Below are 21,277 nucleotides of genomic sequence, written 5' to 3' on the forward strand. Positions count from 1 at the left end.
ACCTGCAGACCGCCACCACTCCCCGGCGACCCCGGCCCCCGCTTTCTGTCGGCGCTGCGAGCGCTTCGCTGCATCCCCCTGCCCACGGCTTCAGCCACGCAACGCCCGCGGCCCGGAGCGCGCTGCGACCGTGCCGCCGGGACACGGCGGCGATGCAAAACGCCGTCACAGATAAAAGGCGAGCTCTGCCCTCCCAGGCGCGGCACCCTCGCGGGGCACCCGAGAGCCCGGCCGTGCGTGGGAGCGGCGGCGGGCGGCGGGCAGGGGCCGCGTTATGTAAGGGCGGCGGGGCGGGCGGCGCTGCGGCGGCGCGGGGCGGCTCGGAACGGGCGGCGGGGCCGCGGCGGCGGGGGAAAGCGGCTTATCCCCCTCCTTCCCTCCCTCCTTCCCTGCCTCCCTCCCTCCGCCGGGTTGCCATGGAGACGGGCGGGCGGCGGCGGCGGGGCTGTCACTGAGGGATCGCACGGCGCTCCGCGGCGGAGGGGAAGCCGCGGCGGCCGCGGCTGCAGCGGCAGAGGCAGAAATGGACTCGCACTGCGACTGTGTCGAGCCCCCGGCCGCCGAGCAGCCGTCGGGGAGGATTAACAAAACCGCTTTCAAGCTTTTCAGGAGGAGGAAGTCCGGGGGAACCATGCCGAGCATCTTCGGGGTGCGGAGCAGAGGAGGGGAGGGTAAGGGCGCCGGCAAGCCGGGGATGGTGCGGAGCCGGACGCACGACGGCTTGGCCGACGCCGTGCTGGAGAGCAGCAAGAAGGAAGAACCGGGCGGCGGCGAGGCGCCGAGCCGCGAGGCGCAGGAGCGGCCGGCCGGCAGCCCCGGCGGCCCCGCCGGCAGCGCGGTGGCCAAGTCGCACAGCTTCTTCTCGCTGCTGAGGAAGAACGGCAGGCAGGCGGAGGGCGCGGAGCCGCGGGCCGGCGGCAGACAAAAGAAGGGGCTGAGGGGGATCTTCAGCAGCATGAGGTGGCACAAAAAGGACAAAATCGGCAAGGAGGAGAGGGGGGAAACCTCGGACATCCCGTCCGGCCTTATCATGCCGGGCTCCCTGACCGCCAGCCTGGAGTGCATCAAGGAGGAGACGCCGAAACCTTTGTCTGAGAGCCCGAGCGGCGCGGGAGACGCCGGGCCGGAGCCGCCGCGGGAGAAGCGCAGCGGCGAGGCGCCCGCCGCGGCCGAGGAGCCCCAGGCGGGCGGCGCGGAGCCGCGGGCCAGCAGCCCCCCGGCCCGGGAGGAGCCGCCCGCCGCCGCCGTGCGGCCACCCGAGGAGCTCAGCCGCGAGCGACCGGAGCCGGCCGCCGGAGAGGTTGGGACTGCGAAGGATGCGGCGATAACAGGTGACATTCCAATAACGACTATCCCCCCTGTTGAACCTCACTGTGATAGCGGTCAAGAGACGGCAGCCGCCCCTGACCCTTCCTCTGTTGATCCACCCTCAGAGCAATCGATTGATCGTATTTGTTTGATGTTTGCTGACGTGACTTCACTGAAAAGCTTTGACTCTCTTACAGGCTGCGGAGATATTATTGCGGACCATGAGGAGGATGTGGGCGGCGGGAGTGGCGTCTGCGAGAAGAGCACCCCCGGGCCCAGCAAGCTGGGGGCCACCAAGAAGCACCCCACCATGGTGGCCTACCAGGGAGGAGGGGAGGAGATGGCCAGCCCCGACCAGGTGGATGACACCTGCCTGCAGGAGTTCTGGGATATGCTGTCACAGACGGACGAGACTAAGACGCAAGGAGGAGGAAGCGGAGGAGGGACAAAGAAGCCTGAGGGGTTGAAGGAAAGCCGAGGTACCGAGGGGGCCCAGAACAGGGTGGTGGTGAAACGTGGTGGCCTCCACCAGATTGCCATTCACCTGAACCACAAAGAGGAGCAGAAGAGCAGGGAAAAGGAGCAGCACGAGGGTGTCCCAAACAGCGATGAGGGCTACTGGGATTCCACCACCCCTGGTCCCGAGGAAGATAGCTCCACAAGCATCCAGAAGGAAACCCTTCCCAGGGACAGCTACAGTGGGGATGCTCTCTATGACCTTTATGCTGAGCCGGATGAGAACCCACCAGCGGGGCCCACACACGAGGAAGTCCCCAGTGTGCCACGCTCCAAGCCCGTGTCTCCAATAACGACCGTGAGCTCGCTGAAAACACCCTCCAGCGCCGCCAAGGACTCCAAGATACCCATCAGCATTAAACACCTTTCGTCATCACATCCTGCCAGCCATGGAGCAGATGCCAGTAACAGCCATCACGTCGCACACCATCACCTGGCCAAAAGTGAGATGCACAGAACAAAAATCCCCGTCTCCAAAGTCCTGGTACGCCGAGTCAGTAACAGGGGCGCAGCTGGGTCAGTAACGGGGACAACAGTGAAAACTGCCACATACCAGGACAGTGCCAAAAAGTAGTTGGGTAAGAAGTGGAGGCAAAGGCAGAGAACGAAGTCCATGTGGGAAAGTCTGCTTAGGAGACCGCAGATAATGAATTAGTTTTGCATCACATGAAGAAAGTCACCTAAAAGGCTTCCTTCACAGTACTCTGTGGGCCTGCACTTCTGAGTCTCTTCTTACTAGACTGTATGGCTGAATACAAAAAGTCAACGTCTTTTTGAGCACTTTTTTTACATTTGTATCTTTTTTCTGCAACACTAAACTCTTGGGAAGGTTCATTTTTACATGCCTTTCTGGAAGCAGGACTTGGATTATGACCATCCTTCCTCGTGCAAAGCAGTGTCTTGAGTCCTTCAAGGGAACAGAGCTACGAAAGGAGCAACATGAGAGGTTCTCCTCCTATACATTTATCTTTTAATCGTTTCTCGGGGAGGAGTAGAGGCTGGGTGCCTGGCTGGCTCTGGAAATGATGTTTGCTCCACAAGATGTTGGAAAAAATGCCAAGCAGAAAACAACCCACCTAACAGGTATTTTGCCTGCTATAGGAACGAGAACACTGCTCAGCAGCAGACTTGATTGACTTGTGTGCAGGAGATAAAACTAAGGAGTAAGGTGGACTCGTCTAACAGGAAAACATATTTTCATTTGTCTGTCTGTCTGGTTGGTTTTGATCTGGTCTAATGTAAATGGGTAACAGAGACACCTGACGTAGGTTCAGATGTTTACATCAATACTTGTCCAATAATGCATACAATCAGGTTCAGGGAAGCATTTTACTAAATGCCAATATATACACACTGTCCACATTTATACAATAACTTGCTCGCTATGTGTAAATATATACGTGTTTTAGCAGATTTTTTATTAAAAAAAATCACCTGTCCTTATTATCTAGAGTTTAAGCAAGAGTTAGTTTTTATAGGTAGATAATTTTACAGTTCTAAAAGGATAGAACTTTGTGTAAGTACCTTAAATTAGAGAAAAACTCTGGTTTGTATGGGCTCATGCATCCCCAGATAAGTAAGTCTGAAGTGCTGATTTTATTCCAGTGGCACATTCCATGGCTCAGAGCAGATGTTCTGACAGCACTGCCACTGCAAACCTCTATTTTCAGGGGTTTAGACAAAAGTTGCTCTGGGCTTGAACCTTACCGAGAAGGAACCCAGCAAAGAAACTTGTTTTTTAAGTATTATTTTTTAAAATATATAAAATTAGTTTTTGACTATTTAAAAAAAAAGTTTGGGTTCTCATTGCTTTTTATTTTCATTCTCAATAATGTCAGAATAATTTTATGTTAAGAGAGAAAAAATATGGTAAGCTAGTGGTACATTAAATGGCCTGATGAGCTTGGATCTTAGGAAAAATGTATTAATGGCCATGGCATTTTTGAGTAGTGGCTACTGTACGTGGGCATTGGCAACATTTCAAAGAAATATAATAGGGTTTTAATGTGCCTGAGGACATATTTTTATGATACACTGAAAAAGCTCTAAAAATCACTGAAGTCTAAAGGTAAATGTTATGTATTTACAAAATATTTTGATATAAGTATTTAATCATCAGACCACAGTTAATATAAAATATATGCTCCAGCGTATCTAAAAAATAATATACATTTAAAAAATATACATTTCTATATTATGCAGAGAATCCTAAATTCACATCATTGAAACTAATGGGTCTGATCTTACATAGCAGTTGGTTTTATTGTCTCTTAAATCAAAAGGAAAAAAAAGAGGGAAATAAATATACAGAATATACATTTGAAGGATATTAAGGTTGTAGGCAAACCATAAAAAGCCAGGAAATACCATAATAAGAATTGTATATATGTATATGCATGATTCGTGGTTCACTGGGGAAATGACCTTAGAGTCATGAAGGTGAAATTGGCATCCAGTTTTGAAATTGCTGCAGAATTTAATACCGAGTTGCAGCATCCCAGTGAAAGTGTTAGCTTCTCTGACTAGCCCCTATTTTCATGGTTTAAGAACCTTAATACACTTCAAAGAGGATTATTTTATGTTTTCTTCCTGACGTGTAGGTGTGTGGTTCCCTGTGTGCCCACTCCCACAGACGTGTTGTACATATGCATGTGCAGCGAGGGCACAGCCCCTGGCAGGGTCCCTGTGCACACTCACACTCACACTCACAGCCTGGGGGCTGTGCTCCACATCTGCCTCCAAACACGCTGACCATGGCTTCCTTTGCCTGAGAAAGGGATTTGCATTTGGTCTGACTCCACACGTGCATTTTAGATAGTCAAAGCTGAAACACTCTCTAAAGGATGTATGTACAGAACATGGAATATTATCCTGCTCCTCAGCCTAAACATGACATTCCTTTTCCCATTCTTTTGGTTTTGTTTGACTGTGAAGGATGCATCTTTCCTTGCATGACAACTCTGCAGAAAAATCCTAATTAATTCCCCATTTTGTTCTAAGGAAAAATCGTGCTGAGAGATTCTATAGGGTACTGGAAGTTGAGAGGGAGGGAGGATGTGGTGGTAGCACCAAAAAAAATGGAAGCACTGAGTACAGGTAGTAGGAGTGGTGCATCTTTAAACCCATTAGGAGATACCAGCTGCCATCTCTACGGGATTTGTGTGTGTCAAATTATTCATCATGTGTGTTTTGTTTGCATTGTGGCATGTCTGTATTGAGAAACCAATAGTGTAACACTAGACTAACTCCCTCTCACGTAACCACTAACATGAATCATCATTAAAATGCTTTGGCTTCCCTTCATTCTTCTCTTTCCTCCTTTGTTTTCTGCCATGTTTTTTCCTCCATCCTCTGCATGGGGCAGCCTCCTCCTGGGTGCTAACCCCAGGAATGAGGAGCCCTGGGCTGGTGTGGAGCGTGGATGGGAAAGCAGCTGCCCAGGCCAAGATGCTCCATAGCCACTCCCTCAAGCTTTCTGTCACATACCCACTCTAAGCACATTTTGCAAATCTCTCTGCAGTTTGGCTGCTTGCTATGTACATATTTTAAGGACAATCATATCCTTAAAAGGAAAATGGGAAAGTAGCTGGTAGTAGGGCGTCAGTGTTTTGAATCATTGCGACATGCTGACGTTGATTCAGGGTAATGGTTGTGTGAGAGTAAAGACACAATTTCATGTTCAAATTACCTTTGTACTTTTAAAATTCGCTTTTGTCTTTAAGCCATCTATGTTTTTTTATTTCGAAAGGTAATAGAAGATCTAATATTTACCAGGGCTTTCAATTTTCATACAAATATATTTGTATAACTCCACACAATGCCTAAAACAATCATTGAAAAGAGGTTCAAAGGCTTTCTTTAGACCTATATATAATTCCTAAAAGATCCCTGTAAAATACTGTGAGATGCCTAAGAACAAACAGTTAATGGCTTGCTGGATTTAAAGGCTGAGACATAAAGAGGTAACAGTCCTGAGGCATTTTGTGGCATTATTTGTGTTACCCTGTTCAAGCATATATTTTCCTTGGCGTTGGTAGGTATTGAGGTAGAAATGGTGTTCTGAGTCCCAAAGATAACATTCCCAATGGTGTCATTGTTTTGATTTCCTTAAAGTATATTTTTCTTTATTTGTTTCATTTGTTATTTGGTGGTCTGAATGATGCTTTGTAATTATCAGCTGTATGTCGTTCATAAAGGATTTTATAGATCAGGACTTGGTATTTAGTTATGTGTACTCTTTGCACTTTCAGGTCCCTACTGGTAAATTTTTTATATTCTTAGAGTTTTTCTATATATTGCATAGTGTTTTATAGCTATCTACAGTGATTTCAGTGGTATACACTCCTGTTCTTTGTATCAGCACAACAGATTTTCTTTCAGCAGCATGAAATTATGTTTTTGTGGACTTGTTTTGTCATGATAAAAGCTAAGTTTCCAGTACTAAATGTGTGGCCTGCAACAGACATAAAAGGTTTTATTTTCCATGTAGTGCATATGCATTTTGCACTTGCCGGTAATAGGACTCAAACATTCGTAGTAGATTTCAGAGGAAACTCCATGACTAGAATAAGAAAAAACTATGTTCAGTCTTATTCCATCAGTAACCAGCATTTTCTTCATCCACTGTGAATATCCTCACCACCATTCACGGTAGTAGAGGATTGAATTTTAAAAATTACGTGCATAGATGTACTCTATGAAAATTAATTCACTGATTATTTTTTAATGAATCTTACAAAATTATTTATCTAAGTGAGTATTGCACCAAAGTCTTAAAACATCTGATACAGATGGTATTTTCAGTAAGATGCTATGAGTGCAGATGAGCCAAATTGACAGGCTTTGCTAAGCAAAGCAAAACCGTGTTGTTTCCTAAATTTGTAGTACTGACTGAGCTTGCAGATCAAAGGGAGCAATTGATTCTGCTGCGTGGCCATGCACTGAGGTTTTTCTTTCCCTGCCCTAATGGACTACTTTCAGAAAAGGCTTTTCAGGAAGATAATGGTATGGAAGGGACAAATCACAGTAACAATAGCCACTTACAAGACAGATGGTTATCCAACAGCCACAACGGGGGATTCTAGGCAAGGTGGCCTGAAAATGTATTTTCGTAGTTACTCGTATGAAAGGCTGGGGCTTCTGTCTTGAAAAACAAATTGACACCAACTCAGAGACAATGCAGAAATGAGTCTTGGCAGAGTTCACACATGACAGCTTCTGCAGGGTTTGATTTTGGTTTGCATTTTGTATTTTCTTCCCCCCCCTCCTTTGTTTATGTTTTTATTATGGTGACATAACCCCACGTGTCCGAGCAGAACTGCACAACAAATGACTCTTCTGAGATTCAGTGCTAAGAATACCCTGCCAGTTGTCCTCAATGGCCTGGGATGGGTTCCTGCTGAACATCCCCCCCTGCCAATGAGGGATGGGATGGGATGATAGGATTCCCTTGTCCTGAGACCATGTGCTGTTTACTGTGAGCAGGAGGTATCAGTCTGTCTTGCTGTTCGTTTTCAGGGGACAATTTATTTTTAATTTAGCTCACAGGAATTTTTTACTCATCATTAGTTCATACCTTGTCTTCCTTGTGAGCATCTCGGGTAGGAACATTCAGCACTGATTTGGTGTTTCCTAGGTCCATTTCATGTAGAGAGAAATGGAAGAACTTGTCATATGCAAAGGAATAATAGCTATAACCACTTGAGCCCCATCATGGGGGCCTTGATTCCTGCAAAAGCAGGTTGTTAAAACTCTTCTTGCCTTAGAAGGCTTCTCCACCCAGAACAGTGAATACTATTGCCTAGGATGTTTTGGGGTTTTTTCCTGTATGTCTCTCATTCCAGCTCAGCCATACTGCAGTTGCTTGGGAAACAGATTTTTGATCTAGCCTTCCAGCACCAGAAAAGATGAGCTGCTGCCACTCTGCCTCCTCTTCAGGAGGTCTTTGCTTCTACTTCTTGGTCTTGAAAAAATTAAACCCCCTCAGAATAAATGGCAAAGATATTTAAAATGGAGATGTCTGCTGTGTGATCTCATACATATGGGTGAGGATGTTAAGTGATATTTTGCATAGCATGGAATACAATCCTCCACTTTCCTGTTGTGAACAATTTAGGAAATGTAGCAAGGAAGCAGGCCACTCTTGAAGCAAAGTCCAGGAGCTGTTATGCAGACTGTGCCCAGATTTTATCTTTGCTTTCCTTTTTCCTTTCTGCACATACTTAAATAAATAGAGCCAAAGTTGTAGTACAGAGAGGAAAAGGTTAAGCACCTCACAGGGCAAGGAATTTAAACTGCCAGGCTGAAAGGCTTCTTGTAGCAATGGCTAAAAGAAGATTGCTTTGCCTACTTTGACATCACATCCAAGCAGTGCTCTGCAATAAAAGCTAATCCTGCTATGGCCACAAAGTTAGGAAACTGGCATTTGCCAACAGAACAATCTCCTGCCAGGATTGAGTTCTGTGGCAAAGCTTCCACTGACTCCAGTAAGAACTGGCAGAGGTCCTTAATCTCTTAATCCTAAGGAAATAAAAAGTGTTTCTTAAACAAGTCTTCCTTTTTTTTTTTTTAAGATTAACATTATTCAGGTGTTTGTGCAGTCTTTTATATTACTGTGGTAGTGTTTTCACTGATCTGAATGCAAAACATGTCTTTCCATTGTTTTTCATCTTAACAAGCTGCACTCCTGCACATAACTCCAGTGCTCAGCATGTTTAAATTACAGCTAACACAATCACTGCCTTCCTTAATTTAACTCTTGATGGCAAAACCAGGACCATCTTCTTTCCAGAGCTCTAAACCCCCCACTTGTTTTGTCATTGTTCATGTTTTTGATATGGTAACTAATGAAGCCTCCCTTTAATTATTGCACAGCCACATTTTAACGTGTCATTAGGGAGAAGGTATGTGGGGACTAAATGGTAAGATCTGTAATAGATTTTTATTATTTTGGAAGATGTTGCATCAAAACAGTTGCTAAATCAGTGTCAGGTTGTTTCCATGGGCATTTTATGCAGATGCATTGGAAGCTTTGAACATAATGTGCTTGTGAAAGAAAATTGGTTATATTTGCTTTGAATTAAGGCTGACCTTAAAATGTAATTCTTGGTTAATGGCAGCAGAGGGGAAGGTGTGTCCCAACTCACCTGCAGCCTGTGGACTGGGGGAGCAAGGCACCCCAAGGCACCAGCAGAATTTGCTGTGTGACCTCGCCCTGTGGTGCCAGCAGAGGGGTGCAAGGTGTTGCCATGTGGAGGTGTCAGCCCTGGACAGCAGCAGGAAAAGGCAGGGTGGTGGTGCTAGGGTGGGAGGGCTGATAGGGCATCTTGGAGATGGGCTGAAAGCAAGGCCTGGACCCCTTGTCCTTGTGGAAAAAGAGTTGCACATATGCCTAAAAAACCCTGTATCCTTTCTTTCTTGCACTGATGCTCAGGTTCATGTGTCACACTGGGTGAAGAGCCAGTGTGAGCTCGGGTGTGCTGAAGCCAGTGCTCCTGCAGGTGGACTACTGTGTGACTGCTCTCATCAACACCTGAGCAGTGCCCAGTGTCTTACTTTCTAAAGGCAGTTTCAGCACAGAAACATCCACAAACCCCCTGTAGCCCAGCACTGGCCTATGGCATCTCACTGCTCTTCCACCCTCATTTTGCCAGGAAGATGCAAGGACCCAAGCCCTAGGCAGAGTGGTGAGCTCTGGCTGCACCCTTGCAGCCCAAGAACAAGTGGAGAGGGAGTGAGTGTAAGACTCACTGTGCAGCAGCACCAAGCGCTAAGCAACATTATCCCGCTTTTCTAAAGGAGGAGCAAGACCTAAGCTGTTGCTTTTTGTGAAATTAAAATAAATCCTCTACCATGGGTGAAATTTTAACAGCTAGACAATGACTCATTCCACCAGTATTCTATCTGATATTGGTGGATCTCTAAATGCTGGGTGTTTTTATTGAGCAAGGATCCCATAACTTGGCTCCATCTGAATTTTCCCTGCTCTGGTGTTGAAGCCTGGTGTTGAGGTCCTGTTGAAATGGGAGATGAAGTATGAATGTGGGTGATGGAAAATACAATAAACCCGGAAAATACAATAAACCCGGAAAATACAACATGGCTTTAGTCTTTCATGATAGCCCAACTCTGCTTAAACATCATGGCGTGCCTGCAAACAGGGTAACAGGGACTGCATCAGACAAAGCAATGCTTATGGTGTTTCCTGCCTGCTGAAGGGGATGTGTGTGTCCTGTTAGAGGTCACTCAGCCTGCTTCTGTAAGATGTGATATTGCTGACAGATTACAATAATTAAAGTTAATGACAATATTTCCTTGTATTTTTTGTGTCAGCCACCTCCTGTAAGGTAGCTACGACCTATTTGAGATAATGAGTGAGTAAAGCCAGAACTCCTCGCTCTTCTAATCTAAAAGGTTTGGTGATGATCTGGTGGGCCTGTGTGCACCAACTTTTTCTTAAAGAAAGCTCACAACATTCCGGGGGGCTGTTTTCATAACAGACTGTTAGACACACTCTGCTCCTTTCCACCTCTACAAACTTTGATGGGTACGTGTCTCCTCGAATCACTGTATTCTTAATGTATTTACAACCTAACTGATAGCAATAGGTGTCTTTCTTCCCTGGCAGTTCACAAGGATATACTAATCAGTGTTTGTTATATTTTTAATTCTGTAAATATTTATTTTGGTACTCTGTGTATTTATTGGCACTGATTCTGGTGTTTGCTTATGTGTCATTGTAAATGTTGATGGTTTCAATAGTCTTGCTTCTAATGAATGTAAGGAACTCAGACTAACTGCACTTTTCTTCCATTCAAAAATCTTAACAGTGAAAAATATTCCCACTGTCATGTGTTATAATGAAAACAGTCAATAAAATCAGTTGTCACTTTTCATTGATGAACGTGAAGGTTACTTTTTGATGTTCGAGTTAGAGCCAATCTATCGAGTGCCCTGGAAAATACTAGGCTTTCAAAGCAGGACATTGGGGAGTTATGTCACCAAAATAGCATAAAAGAGAATACTTGGGCATCTGTGCAATTTCATTTTTATGTAGAAATGCCTTTAGCAGTTTTACTAATAACATCATACTGAATTTGTTACTTAGAGGAGGACTTTCAGAAATGAGAGTTTTGGTCTTCTGGTCTCCTATTTCATCAGCATGTGGGTTTTGTTTTGTTTTGGATTTTTTTCCCTTTAAACCACTTACACAATGAAATGGACTGAGTTTTTAATTTGTTTTTTAAATCAGCTTTGTTTTCTGATTCTCTTGGTTGAGAAGCAAGTGGGGAAACTTGTTCTTTTGGCACAAATTGACTTTGCAGTTGCAGTTTTGGTGTGACAGTTAGAAAATGCAGTCTGCAGTAAACTATGTTACCTACCTTTAAAACGTCTCTTCCTTCCCGTGACTATTAAATTACATTTATTAGAACCTTTGGTTTGCAACCTTCTCTAAATTTCTTGCATTTTGAATGTGCATAAAGCATTTGCATCAGTCAAGTTTTAATCCTTAGGTTTATTTACTTTGCTGAGCTAAGTAGCACTGCCTTGCTGAAGGTTCTCTCATGGAATATACTGCGCCAGCCAGAGGAAGAACTGGAATAAAATCTGCTCAATAGTTTTTGAGGAACAACAAAGCAAAAGGCATGAAAAGCTTGTTAATGCTAGTAAGGAGCAGGATGCAGTGACACAATTGATCCTGTGCTCACAAAAGCGTAACTTCTCTTTCTAATAGTTGGAATGAGGCTGAAGAAATGTTTTCCTGGTGATTTAGTGCACAAACAGTTTTACATGCAGGCCTTCTCAGTCTGTGTCCCCTATTGAATCTTTCTGTCTTTTATCCTATGCATCTGAAAGAAGAAGAGCTGTGGTTTAAATTCACTGCCACACAGATTGCCTGGTGATTACCTTGCTTTTGTCCAAGTACAGCTACTGGGATACTGGGGGACAAAGGGGTTTCAATGAAGTGCAGGGCAAATGTACAGCAACCTCGTGAACCTTGAAAACTATAGATCTGTGTGATGCAGCTGTTGACACCTTCCACAAGCCCAGATGACAGCAACCTGGCAGATCCACTGTGATAGAAAAACAAATGAAAAATCTTCTGAAACAAGACTTCACCCAGTTTGTTTTTTTTAATTAAAATGAAGTTTCTAATATTGAGCTAAAAGTCCCTTTCTGATTCAAACTAAAATCAATCATTCCCAACAATACATCTCTATGACTTTCAAAGGCATCTTACTGGAAAAGTGTTTGCAATGGGAGTGATGACCTGGAAATCTCGCTGTGACCCATACATTGAAGGTGAAGGCTCCATCCAAAATCTATCAAGCAACAAGGATAAGATAATATTCTTGACTCTGAATAATGGGTAAGGAGTGTTGGCAAGTCTAATGGACCAGTCAACTGACCATGAGTAAGTACTAGTCTAATTTTAAATCTCTCTCTTGAATCATGGTATTTTTCCCTTCCAAAGTCATTGTACAGGAGTTGTTTACTAGGAGCTCACATTCAGCAGACGCCTGCTCCTACCTACCACATTGCATGTCTGCTTCCAATTAAAACCATTCCACAGTGCCCTGAGGGGGCTGGGGAGGAGGCTCCAAAGTTCTTCAAAGGATTATTTCAGCAGCCATGGATGCTCCTATGGGAGCTGAGGACCCAGAAGCTGCTTCATCTCCAATGACATCACTGTTTATGCTCTGCAAAGACCCTTAGCACTTGGATCAGGTATTCACTCAGACCTTGGGAACAGGAGATCTCCTGTTCTGACTAATGAAGAAGACTTGTCCTTGATCAGTAACTGTATATTTTCCAGCTTAAGTGCAATGAGTTTCTTAATTACAACTCCCTGCAGCTACTGAAAAGACTAACAAATGACCTATCTTGATGCTTCATCCTTATGCAAAGTCCCCACAAAGTGTCTCTGTGCAGCACTCCCAGGTGAATGTCAGGGGAAAGGTGACCTTGAGCAAAGGGTGCCACCAGGGAGGGGAGGGAGGGCTTGTGATGGAGCGCTGTCCTGGACCAGGAAGGTCAGAGTCCTTCTTCCACTGCTTCCTTTCCCAGCTCACAGAAGCCGGCAGGTGCCACATTTTAAAGTAGCATCCACAAAATCAGCTGCACTCTGTGGTGTTGCTGCTCAGAACCTGTGGTCTGAAGTTTTATGATCGAATTTCTCTATCACTTAAGTGCTTGCACTGGGCAGGCTCAAAACCACTGCATGGCTGGGTCTGCTCTCCCAGGAGTCACAGATAGGCTCTTCCTCTGGCCTCATCAGCCTTCTGCCAGTGTCACTTGAAACTCCTAAGTCCCTTGGACAGAGGAGAGACTTGAATAAAGATTCTCTGGGGTCTTGAATGAGCAGAGGTTGCCTGGGTAGGATCAAGGAGGTGATGGGAGAGGTTGAGGCAGTAAACCTGGGGCAGCCAGAAGCCTCCCAGGCAGCAGTGTCCTCTTTTGCTTCACAGGGAGATGGCTGCCTCCAGGGCCATGATGTGGTTCAACGTGCTTCAAGAGCATATTCAGTTTTAGGCTAGCGTGGGAACAAATGGTGCTGAGCTCCTTGCATGGAGCTGGGAACATGCAGGGTAACATGAGGCATGCAAAGAAAGCAGAAATCTCATGACCAAACAGTATTTTAAGGACAGAAATTATGTATGTCATGTAAAGTAAATGTGTTTCATTCCTGCCCTGACTTCATTTATTCACCTGTAAAGACAAAAACACAGCCTAATTTTGTAAGGAAATACATTTTAATAAATAAAGTCAAATATGTCTTGGTAAATATGAGTAGAGAAAAACCTCCTTTTGACTATGGTCGTGAAGATACCGATCACAATCTAAAGTGAACATGAAAAAATCATCTGCTCTACTAAAGTAAAGCAGAGGATCAGAAAAACATTGAAAACAATCAAAAGGATTGTTCTGAGTAGTTCTTAAAGAAAAATAGAGACAGATAGGGATTCAGCTAGGTTTGGTCTATCTTTACAGTTAGGATATATTGCATCTACATCTGTCTTTCTCTGACTTTCTACCTTTCATATTCTGCATTAATAGATTTTGTTTACTGACAGATAACAAATTACACAAAAATGCAGCACTTATAGTGAAGAAATCATCCCTGCTACTCTTTTTCTCAGAGATGACTTTTCCCCCCTGTTAACTAATTAAGTTTTTGATCCTCCCGATTAGGCCACATCCAGTCATTATCATACCAGATTTAGTGTCTGATTACGCAGCTGCTGCATTTGAACAGCTTCATTCAAATTAGTAAGAAATGCTTCTATGCAGCAACTGCATAGAAATGGTGCTTGTATCCTTTGCTGAGCTGACTATTGCTGCCTTCTCAGGGGTTTAACATATTTATGTCTGTCATCACTATATGTTGTTAAATTTCCCTGTGTTTTTTTCCCTGGGGTCTGATAGAAAACACCATAAATCTGCATGTTTTATGGAAAAAGAGTTGGATGAGATTACAAAGACAAGTTAACTTGTCTATGCCAGATCTTAATTCTTTCTCAAGATGTAAGGTATTCAGACCCATTTGAAAAAAATGACTGTATCAGAAAGCAAAACAGACATCAGAGCACAAGCAGAAAGGCAAATGTCAGCCCCTGGCTCTGAAACGACTGGGGTCCTCAGTCTGAGCTATGAAACCTTACATTTCTGCCTCAGCACAGGCAAACACACAGCACTATTTATAGCTCAGCCTTTTACTACCCTTCTGGTAGAATAGGCTTCATCGGAGGATTTACATGGCTAACCGAAAGCAAAAGCCTTTTGTCCTTCATTTCCATAAGAGAAGGCCAGTGTTAAGCTGGTGTTCATCGGGCTGAAATACAGAAAATATCAGTTACTAGAAAACCAGTTACTAATTCAAAGGCATCTGTTACCATGGCATAGGTCTTCTCTTCTCTCTCCATGCCCCAGATTTAGCACCAATGATGGGAGCTTAGAGAAAGCTCAAAAAGAACGGTTCTTACCTCTGGAAAAAAAGAAGCATAGTTGAGGAAGACCACATGTTTTCATGGCAACTGAGGAGTAAAGGGTTAAGACCTAGGAGATGGCTACGAACCAATAAACAGCACAAAAGGCTCCTATTAGCAAATCAAGAGCCCAATGTGTTCCCATTTCCCCCTTTGTATCTTCAATTAAACGCTTTGGGCCACAAAGTTACTGTTCCTGCCAAGGACAACAATCAGCACGAGGTGATTATTTTAGATTCTGCTACATACCCTGAGGTCTTGGGAAAATGAAAACCACCCTTCCTTTCACCCTCAGATCCGATTTCCAGGGCAGGGCAGGCCCATCAGCTACTCCTCATCCCTCCATCATGGAGTGCCAGCTGGGAGCACCCAGGCTCCCCCCTGAGATGCCACTTTCTCACTGATGCCTGCCTCTTCCTGCCTTCCAGATGGCAGCAGGGTTCTTAACAAGCTCCCCAATTTCTCTTTTCCCCTTGGGAAATGGATTTCAGTGTTATCTTGTCACATCTGTTTTTTTCCAGTTGGATGATGTGCAGGAGCTTCCTCCAGAGGTTACCAACCTGCAGCTCCTGTGGCCTGTCAGACCTCCCTGCTGCAGAAAAGCTCCCACTCAGCGAGGATCTCTAATGCTCTGCTGTGCCCCAGCTGCCCAGCAGAGGCAAGGACCACTTTGCTGAGGTTTGTAGGCTGCTTGTTTCCTTGTCTTGTTCTGCATCACTGAACCTATTCTTTCCTCTCTAGGGCTTTTCCTCAGGGCTTCTCCAGGCTCTCTGGCACTGCTGTGGGGCTGTTTAACATGGCTCAGGAAGAAGAATGGCTGCAGAACAGGGCAGAGTCAGGCTGTGATATCCTTTCACAGATGTCCTCCTGTGACCTTTAGTGCAGAACCGCACACCTTTGCTTTTTCCACCTCTAAATGGGGATTGCCAGCCTTCCAGGGGAAAGGTTTCACATGGCCAAATTCTTCAAATTTTGCACTACTGCAAGTGTTTGTTTAGGATGTTTTCGTACTCTGCTGTGAGCTGCCAGCAGGATGAGAGCCTCTCCAGGTTGTGTGTGCTGGAGCCACAGCCCCAGAGTGCCAACAGACCAGAAAGAAGGATGGCATGGGCATCTGGAAAAACTGAGCCCACCCTGAGGGAATGTGTCCAGGTGGAAAAGGCACTTGCAGGGCCAAAGAATGCCTGAGTTTTAGTCCTGCATCTCCCACTCCCCTGCTGCCTGCCTGCGTGTGAACCAACGCACCTCCTTGCTGGGCACTTGCACACTGCAAGTGTCATTTGCTGGAATACCTCCTGCTCCAGCTATTCAAGTGTGGTGAAGAAGATTAGCCCAGTTTGTGGCTGCTGTTTCTGTCCAAGCTTGTGCCAGCTCCAGGGATTGTTCTCCTCCATGACTCGAAGGTTTGACACAAGTTAGCTCCATGGTACCCTTCAATTGGAGAGCTCCATGGGTGACACGTGTGATAAGTTCCCAGCTCTTCCCTTCCCTGACCATCCCCTTTTGAGTGGCTTTTACAGCACACTTCCGGTGAGGACCTGTGATGTGCACAAGGGCTCCTGTGCTACACAGACACTCTGACTCAGGCTCTGAACGTGCTCTCAGAGGTGATGCGTGAGATCTTCACACATTACTCAGGCTGGGAGAGGATCAGATCTCTGCAGAGGGTTTTTGAACCCCTTGTGTGTTAGAAAAGCCACAGTGCTTACAAGGCATAACTTCAACCAGTGCACAATTGATAATTTCCTTTAATTTCTTGAAGCGCTCTAATTTTTACACTGTTGTGAAAGGATCTTTGTTTACAATGATTGCAAAGGGTAATATTTCCAGCATGCGTAACCATGGCAATGAGTAAATCTATTCTTAGGAACTGTGCCAGCTGCACTAAAGCCTTATAGTAGCACTCAAGCAGTTTGCTAATGAGAGAATTCTTGTTTATTGTAGGAGAACATTTTCCCGTGTCCACACGTTAGCCTGGTGGTTTCTTAAAAGCACATCCTTTATCAGTAATACATGGGAAAAAACCAAAAAACACCAACAAACCAAAACAATCTAGTTACACAGCTCCTCTCACAAGTAACATTTTCATGTGCCTTTTTTCCCTTGGAAACTGTATTATAAGATATATTTTAAAATTAAATCTATGGTATGCAATAGTATGCCTTGTTTTTACTACCACCTTCTACAGTAAGAATGAGCTTAGGATGCTCTAGAGCAGCAGTTTCTTGCAAAAAAGGACAACACTCTGTAAACTGACCCAAAAATATGCAGGTTTTATCACTGGAGGAATGACTTCAACTATTTTAAAATACTAGTTTTATACATAATTTTATCTGAGTAAAAATAATTTTAAATTATATTACTTATTAAAACATATATTACAGCTTGGAGTTTAATTACTTCAACTCTAAAGCATTGAAATTGATTAAAATATTGTTCTTATACATGTGTGAACATGATTCCTATATTTGTAAAAAAAGTATATAAAATAAGTAAAATATTTATTTTTGCTTGTTTCATTATTTAAGTGCAATTTAAATTATTCTAAAAATAAATGGAATCCAAATGGAATAGTTTTTCAGCTTATAAGGTTTGGGGTATGTTCAATAGAAGCCCTTAAAGAATAGCTAAACCATAGGTCCTGTCATTCCATGACACATGGTCTCAGAGTACAAAAGCAGCCAGGTGGAATAAAGCATCCTCTCCTGTTTTCAGAAAAACATTAATAACAATACCAAGTCTCTTACCCAAGATGAAAATCCTTAGGAAAGATTTATGGAGCAATTGTTGAATTGTGCAAAGTTGTTTGAAACACTTTTAACTTGAGGGTTTCTAGAAAAGCATTTCTTTGCCTTATGTCTTTGATCATAGAGACGGTGAATGTGCCCAAATAAACAGCGCAGCACAAGCCTTCAGGTTTTTTCATGTCACCAAGCAGATTGATCTCTTTTCTGTGGTTGGCTAGTGATTTGGTGCCCTAATTAGTGGGCTCTGTTTTCACCAGCCTCTAAGTGACCTATATCTGCCCATAACCAGCTGTCGGGTGGCTCATGCAGTGCCCAGCCTCTCTCTCCCTAGGGCTCCTGATCATCACCCACTCCTGCTCTCCAGAAAACATCTTCTGCCCATGTCCCAAAGACAAAGCAAGATCCACCAGCTACAGCTTCCCAAAAAATTCAGTCTGGACTGACTTAAGAAAAACTCCCCCAACTTATGGTTCTGCTTGACCTGGGATAGTTTGGTTCTTCTGTAGCTCACTACACCCCCACCTCTTTAGCATTTTAAAAACTAGGTCAGTTCTGACATGAAAACAGCCTGCAAAAGCCTTAGTGATTTTCCACCAGACTGTCACAAGTCAATGACCGATTTTTTCTTCCACAGTTTCTTTTTCCAGCTAAGACTGATCAAATGATCAAGTTGCTTGTTTTTCCCTCTGCCCCCTGAAGTTGAAAACACTGATTTTGGGGAAACCTACAGCTCATTTGCTTCTCTCCCTCTATTTCCTGCCAGTGTGGATGGACAGCCACTGAGAGGGCTGGTTCTCCCAGCCCAGGCACCTTTGTGCCAGCAGGGCTCTTCCCCTGCTCCAGTCGGCGCAGCAGCAGGGTGCCAGCTCCTGGGCAGCCAAGCCCAGCCTGGTCATACGTGCCAGGGCATGTGCACTGCGAATGGATCTGATACCTGCTGACTGACAGCTTTCCTCCTGGATGTGTGAAGCCATGCTGTCTCCTCTCCCTGCTTCCAATGGAAGTTTTGAGGAGTTTTGCAATGGGGTGGTGGCACAGGAATAGTTTGTATGTTTCTGCGCACTGACCCAATGAACCTGGACAGACCTAAAGGCAAACTTGATGAATCCTGCAGAAATTGCCTAAAAGAGAACTGGTAGCTGACCTTGGGCTGCTGACCTGATCTAAACCCTGAGCTACCCAGTGGTTGCTGCTATTTTCATGGCTGCCCCAGATAGCTGCCTGAAGGCGAGAATGCTCTATTTTTGGGTTTTGTTTTTTAATTTTTTATTAAAAGATGTACTGACAAAGAAAGCGCTACAGAAAGGGAGAAGTAAAAAAGCAGGGTGGGGGGTGGGGGGGGGGGGGGTGTAGAGAGAGAGAGTCACCTCATAGAGCTCTTCCAGATAGATCACAGATATCCAAGCCCAGACTCCTTCTCAGAGGTTTAAATACAGTGTGCACTTCTGAAGTTCCATGGAGTTACCCTTAATTTATCCTGGAGTGTGAGCAGTCCTAGCTGGCAGAGCTGCTGCAGTAGAGGAGGACAAATGATGAGGTAACAGGGACATTGCAGCAAGATTAGAAAATAACTCTGTACTGAAAGGGGAGATTTAAAAAAATTCATGCTGGGTTTAGAAGCTTGTGGTGGGACAAGTGTTTTGCACAGTGCTGTGGCCAAGCAAGCTGAGCTGGCATACCTTCTTTTCACTCGCTATGGGCAGCAGACCATGCAGAAACCCTCTCTCCCTTTCAGGTTGTCTATGGGGTGCCCAAAAAGCTCTGATGCAGGGTTTCACACCACAGAGGGTTAAAGCGCTTTAGTTTCTGAGGCAGTCCTGTGTTCATCCTTCTCTGTGGGCTGCAGTGGTTCTCATTAGAAGCAATTAATCTCCAGTGCTGTGCTCTCCTGTCAGCTCGTGCCGCTGTCATGGGTCAACTCATCCATAAGGAAGCAGCTGGGCATCCCACGCTGACCTCAGCATCTCCTCTGATGTCTCACTTTGCTCTCATCCCTCACAGGTGGTTTGGGTAAATATGTGCTGGGACATAATACCTTAATGACACTCACAGCTATAAGCCTCACAAATGAGGGAAACCTGGACAGCTTCTGCTGCTGCTGCAAATTAAAGTTTGAGACTGGATTAGAAGCAGTTTGAGAGCTGTGAGTTATTCCCCTGTGCCTGGGAGCTCTGCAATCACTCTGTAAGAGGGCTAAAGAGGAATCAGCGCACTGGTTTGGAAAGTGTTCTCTCATAGGTCTGTTCCTTAATATTAGTGCCAGCTGTAGATGATGCGAAACATTGCCATACCTCTCCAGAGACCTCTCCTCATGGCCAGGTGTCACCCATCTTCGGCACCCCTATCACCATAGGAGTTACTGCTCAGCCAGATCAGAGGTGTTTTCAACACCCTCCTGCCACATGAGTTACACTGTGGCCTATGTACAAACTCATTTTTTATTCAGGGCTGGTGTAAGGCAGCTTGACCTAAGGGCTTCACTCCTAGTTTTACAGGTGCCACTGTCTGTCCCAGCAGCTCCCAGCACACAGGCTGCCTGTTGCAATGCAGCTGCCAGTAGCCAGCCAAGGACCATAGCAGGACTCAGTCTAAATTTTTTTCTCTCATCTAGTGATTGATCACCTGTAATGCAAATCACAAATGTCACCTGAGACATCACACTGATTTCTACAACAGGTCTTAATTCCCCTGAACACTACAGAAACCCTCCATGAAACATGTGGGAGACAGGGAAAGTATCTTTTGGGAAAATTTACTTACCCGGGGACAAAAAAATTGATGCAAAATCACATGTCCTCATTTAACCTGCTCCACCAGAGACCCAGGGAATTGTGGTATTCACTGTTTGACTTGCTAGCCATGTCTTCAATTTCTCATTTCCACCAAACAAAATTGGGTTTTTTTTAGAGCCTGTGTTCACTCAGCTTGTAAACCATCAAAGAACAGCTGCATTAGATGTAAAGGCTACAGAAACTCAGGTATTAGGACCCTGTCTTATAACAAAGTAACTTTGCCAGCATTAGGAATCTGGCTGGAGGTGAGCTTTGGCCGTAGGAGCTTCCACCCTAGAGAACCAGAGGGAGGTGATTCAGTAGCTCCTGGCATAGCTGTGCCCTGTGTAAGAGCTAGGAGTGGTAACCCTTAGTCTGGCACCTACACAACCCCAGTTTGTCCTACATCCTACATTATTTCTTTGTCCACACAACTGTCTGCTGGTTGTCCAGTCTCTTTTTAAGTTTTGATGCATTTCAAGTGCACTTTTGAGAGAATTCCACACAGAATTAATCAATGCCATATTAATGAAATACACTGCTGCCCTGCCACGCTGCCAGCACCAGCTCTGCTCCTGCTGCTGTTTCCGAGCTGAGCAGGAAGAGCACACACACCACCATGTCTCCTTGTCAAAGGCAGAAAAACATCCTTCCGTATAAAACTATTTTGACTTGTAGCTGATTTGCTAAACACGTTCAAGCACTGAACACTTATTAACAAGCGTCCCTGCAGAGTGCAGGCAGCACCCACGGCCCAGGAGGAAGTGTCAGGGAAAGGTTTTGGCAGCGTTTCCTTCCTCGCCTGCAGCCAGGAGCCCGGGCCTGGGAGCTGGCTCTGGGCAGCTGGCACGGCAGGAGGGATGGCAGGCAGGGCAGACCGGCTCTGTGCTCAAGCTGCCGCCTCCTGCCTCGCTCAGCCGGTCCCTCCCTGGCGGATTCTGCTCCCCGG

At 45.2% G+C, this 21,277-nt stretch overlaps 1 protein-coding gene across 1 annotated transcript; it reads left to right on the forward strand.

Moving 5' to 3' along the window:
• The first annotated feature begins 466 nt into the window (after nt 1-466).
• On the forward strand, nt 467-10,722 carry AMER2 (APC membrane recruitment protein 2). The gene is made up of 2 exons (XM_030956994.1): nt 467-1,331; nt 1,506-10,722. The coding sequence occupies exons 1-2, from the start codon at nt 524-526 to the stop codon at nt 2,396-2,398; spliced, it is 1,701 nt and encodes a 566-aa protein (XP_030812854.1). The 5' UTR covers nt 467-523; the 3' UTR covers nt 2,399-10,722.
• The last annotated feature ends 10,555 nt before the right edge of the window (nt 10,723-21,277 follow it).

Source organism: Camarhynchus parvulus, chromosome 1 (genome assembly GCF_901933205.1).
Source record: "Camarhynchus parvulus chromosome 1, STF_HiC, whole genome shotgun sequence".
In the NCBI taxonomy this organism is placed as follows: domain Eukaryota; kingdom Metazoa; phylum Chordata; class Aves; order Passeriformes; family Thraupidae; genus Camarhynchus; species Camarhynchus parvulus.

Excerpts from the sequence above, each read along its gene's own strand:
- AMER2 (XM_030956994.1), top strand. The coding sequence starts at position 524 with ATGGACTCGCACTGCGACTGTGTCGAGCCCCCGGCCGCCGAGCAGCCG. Across the intron at positions 1,332-1,505 it reads GAAGGATGCGGCGATAACAG|GCTGCGGAGATATTATTGCG; the intron begins GTGACATTCCAA and ends ACTCTCTTACAG.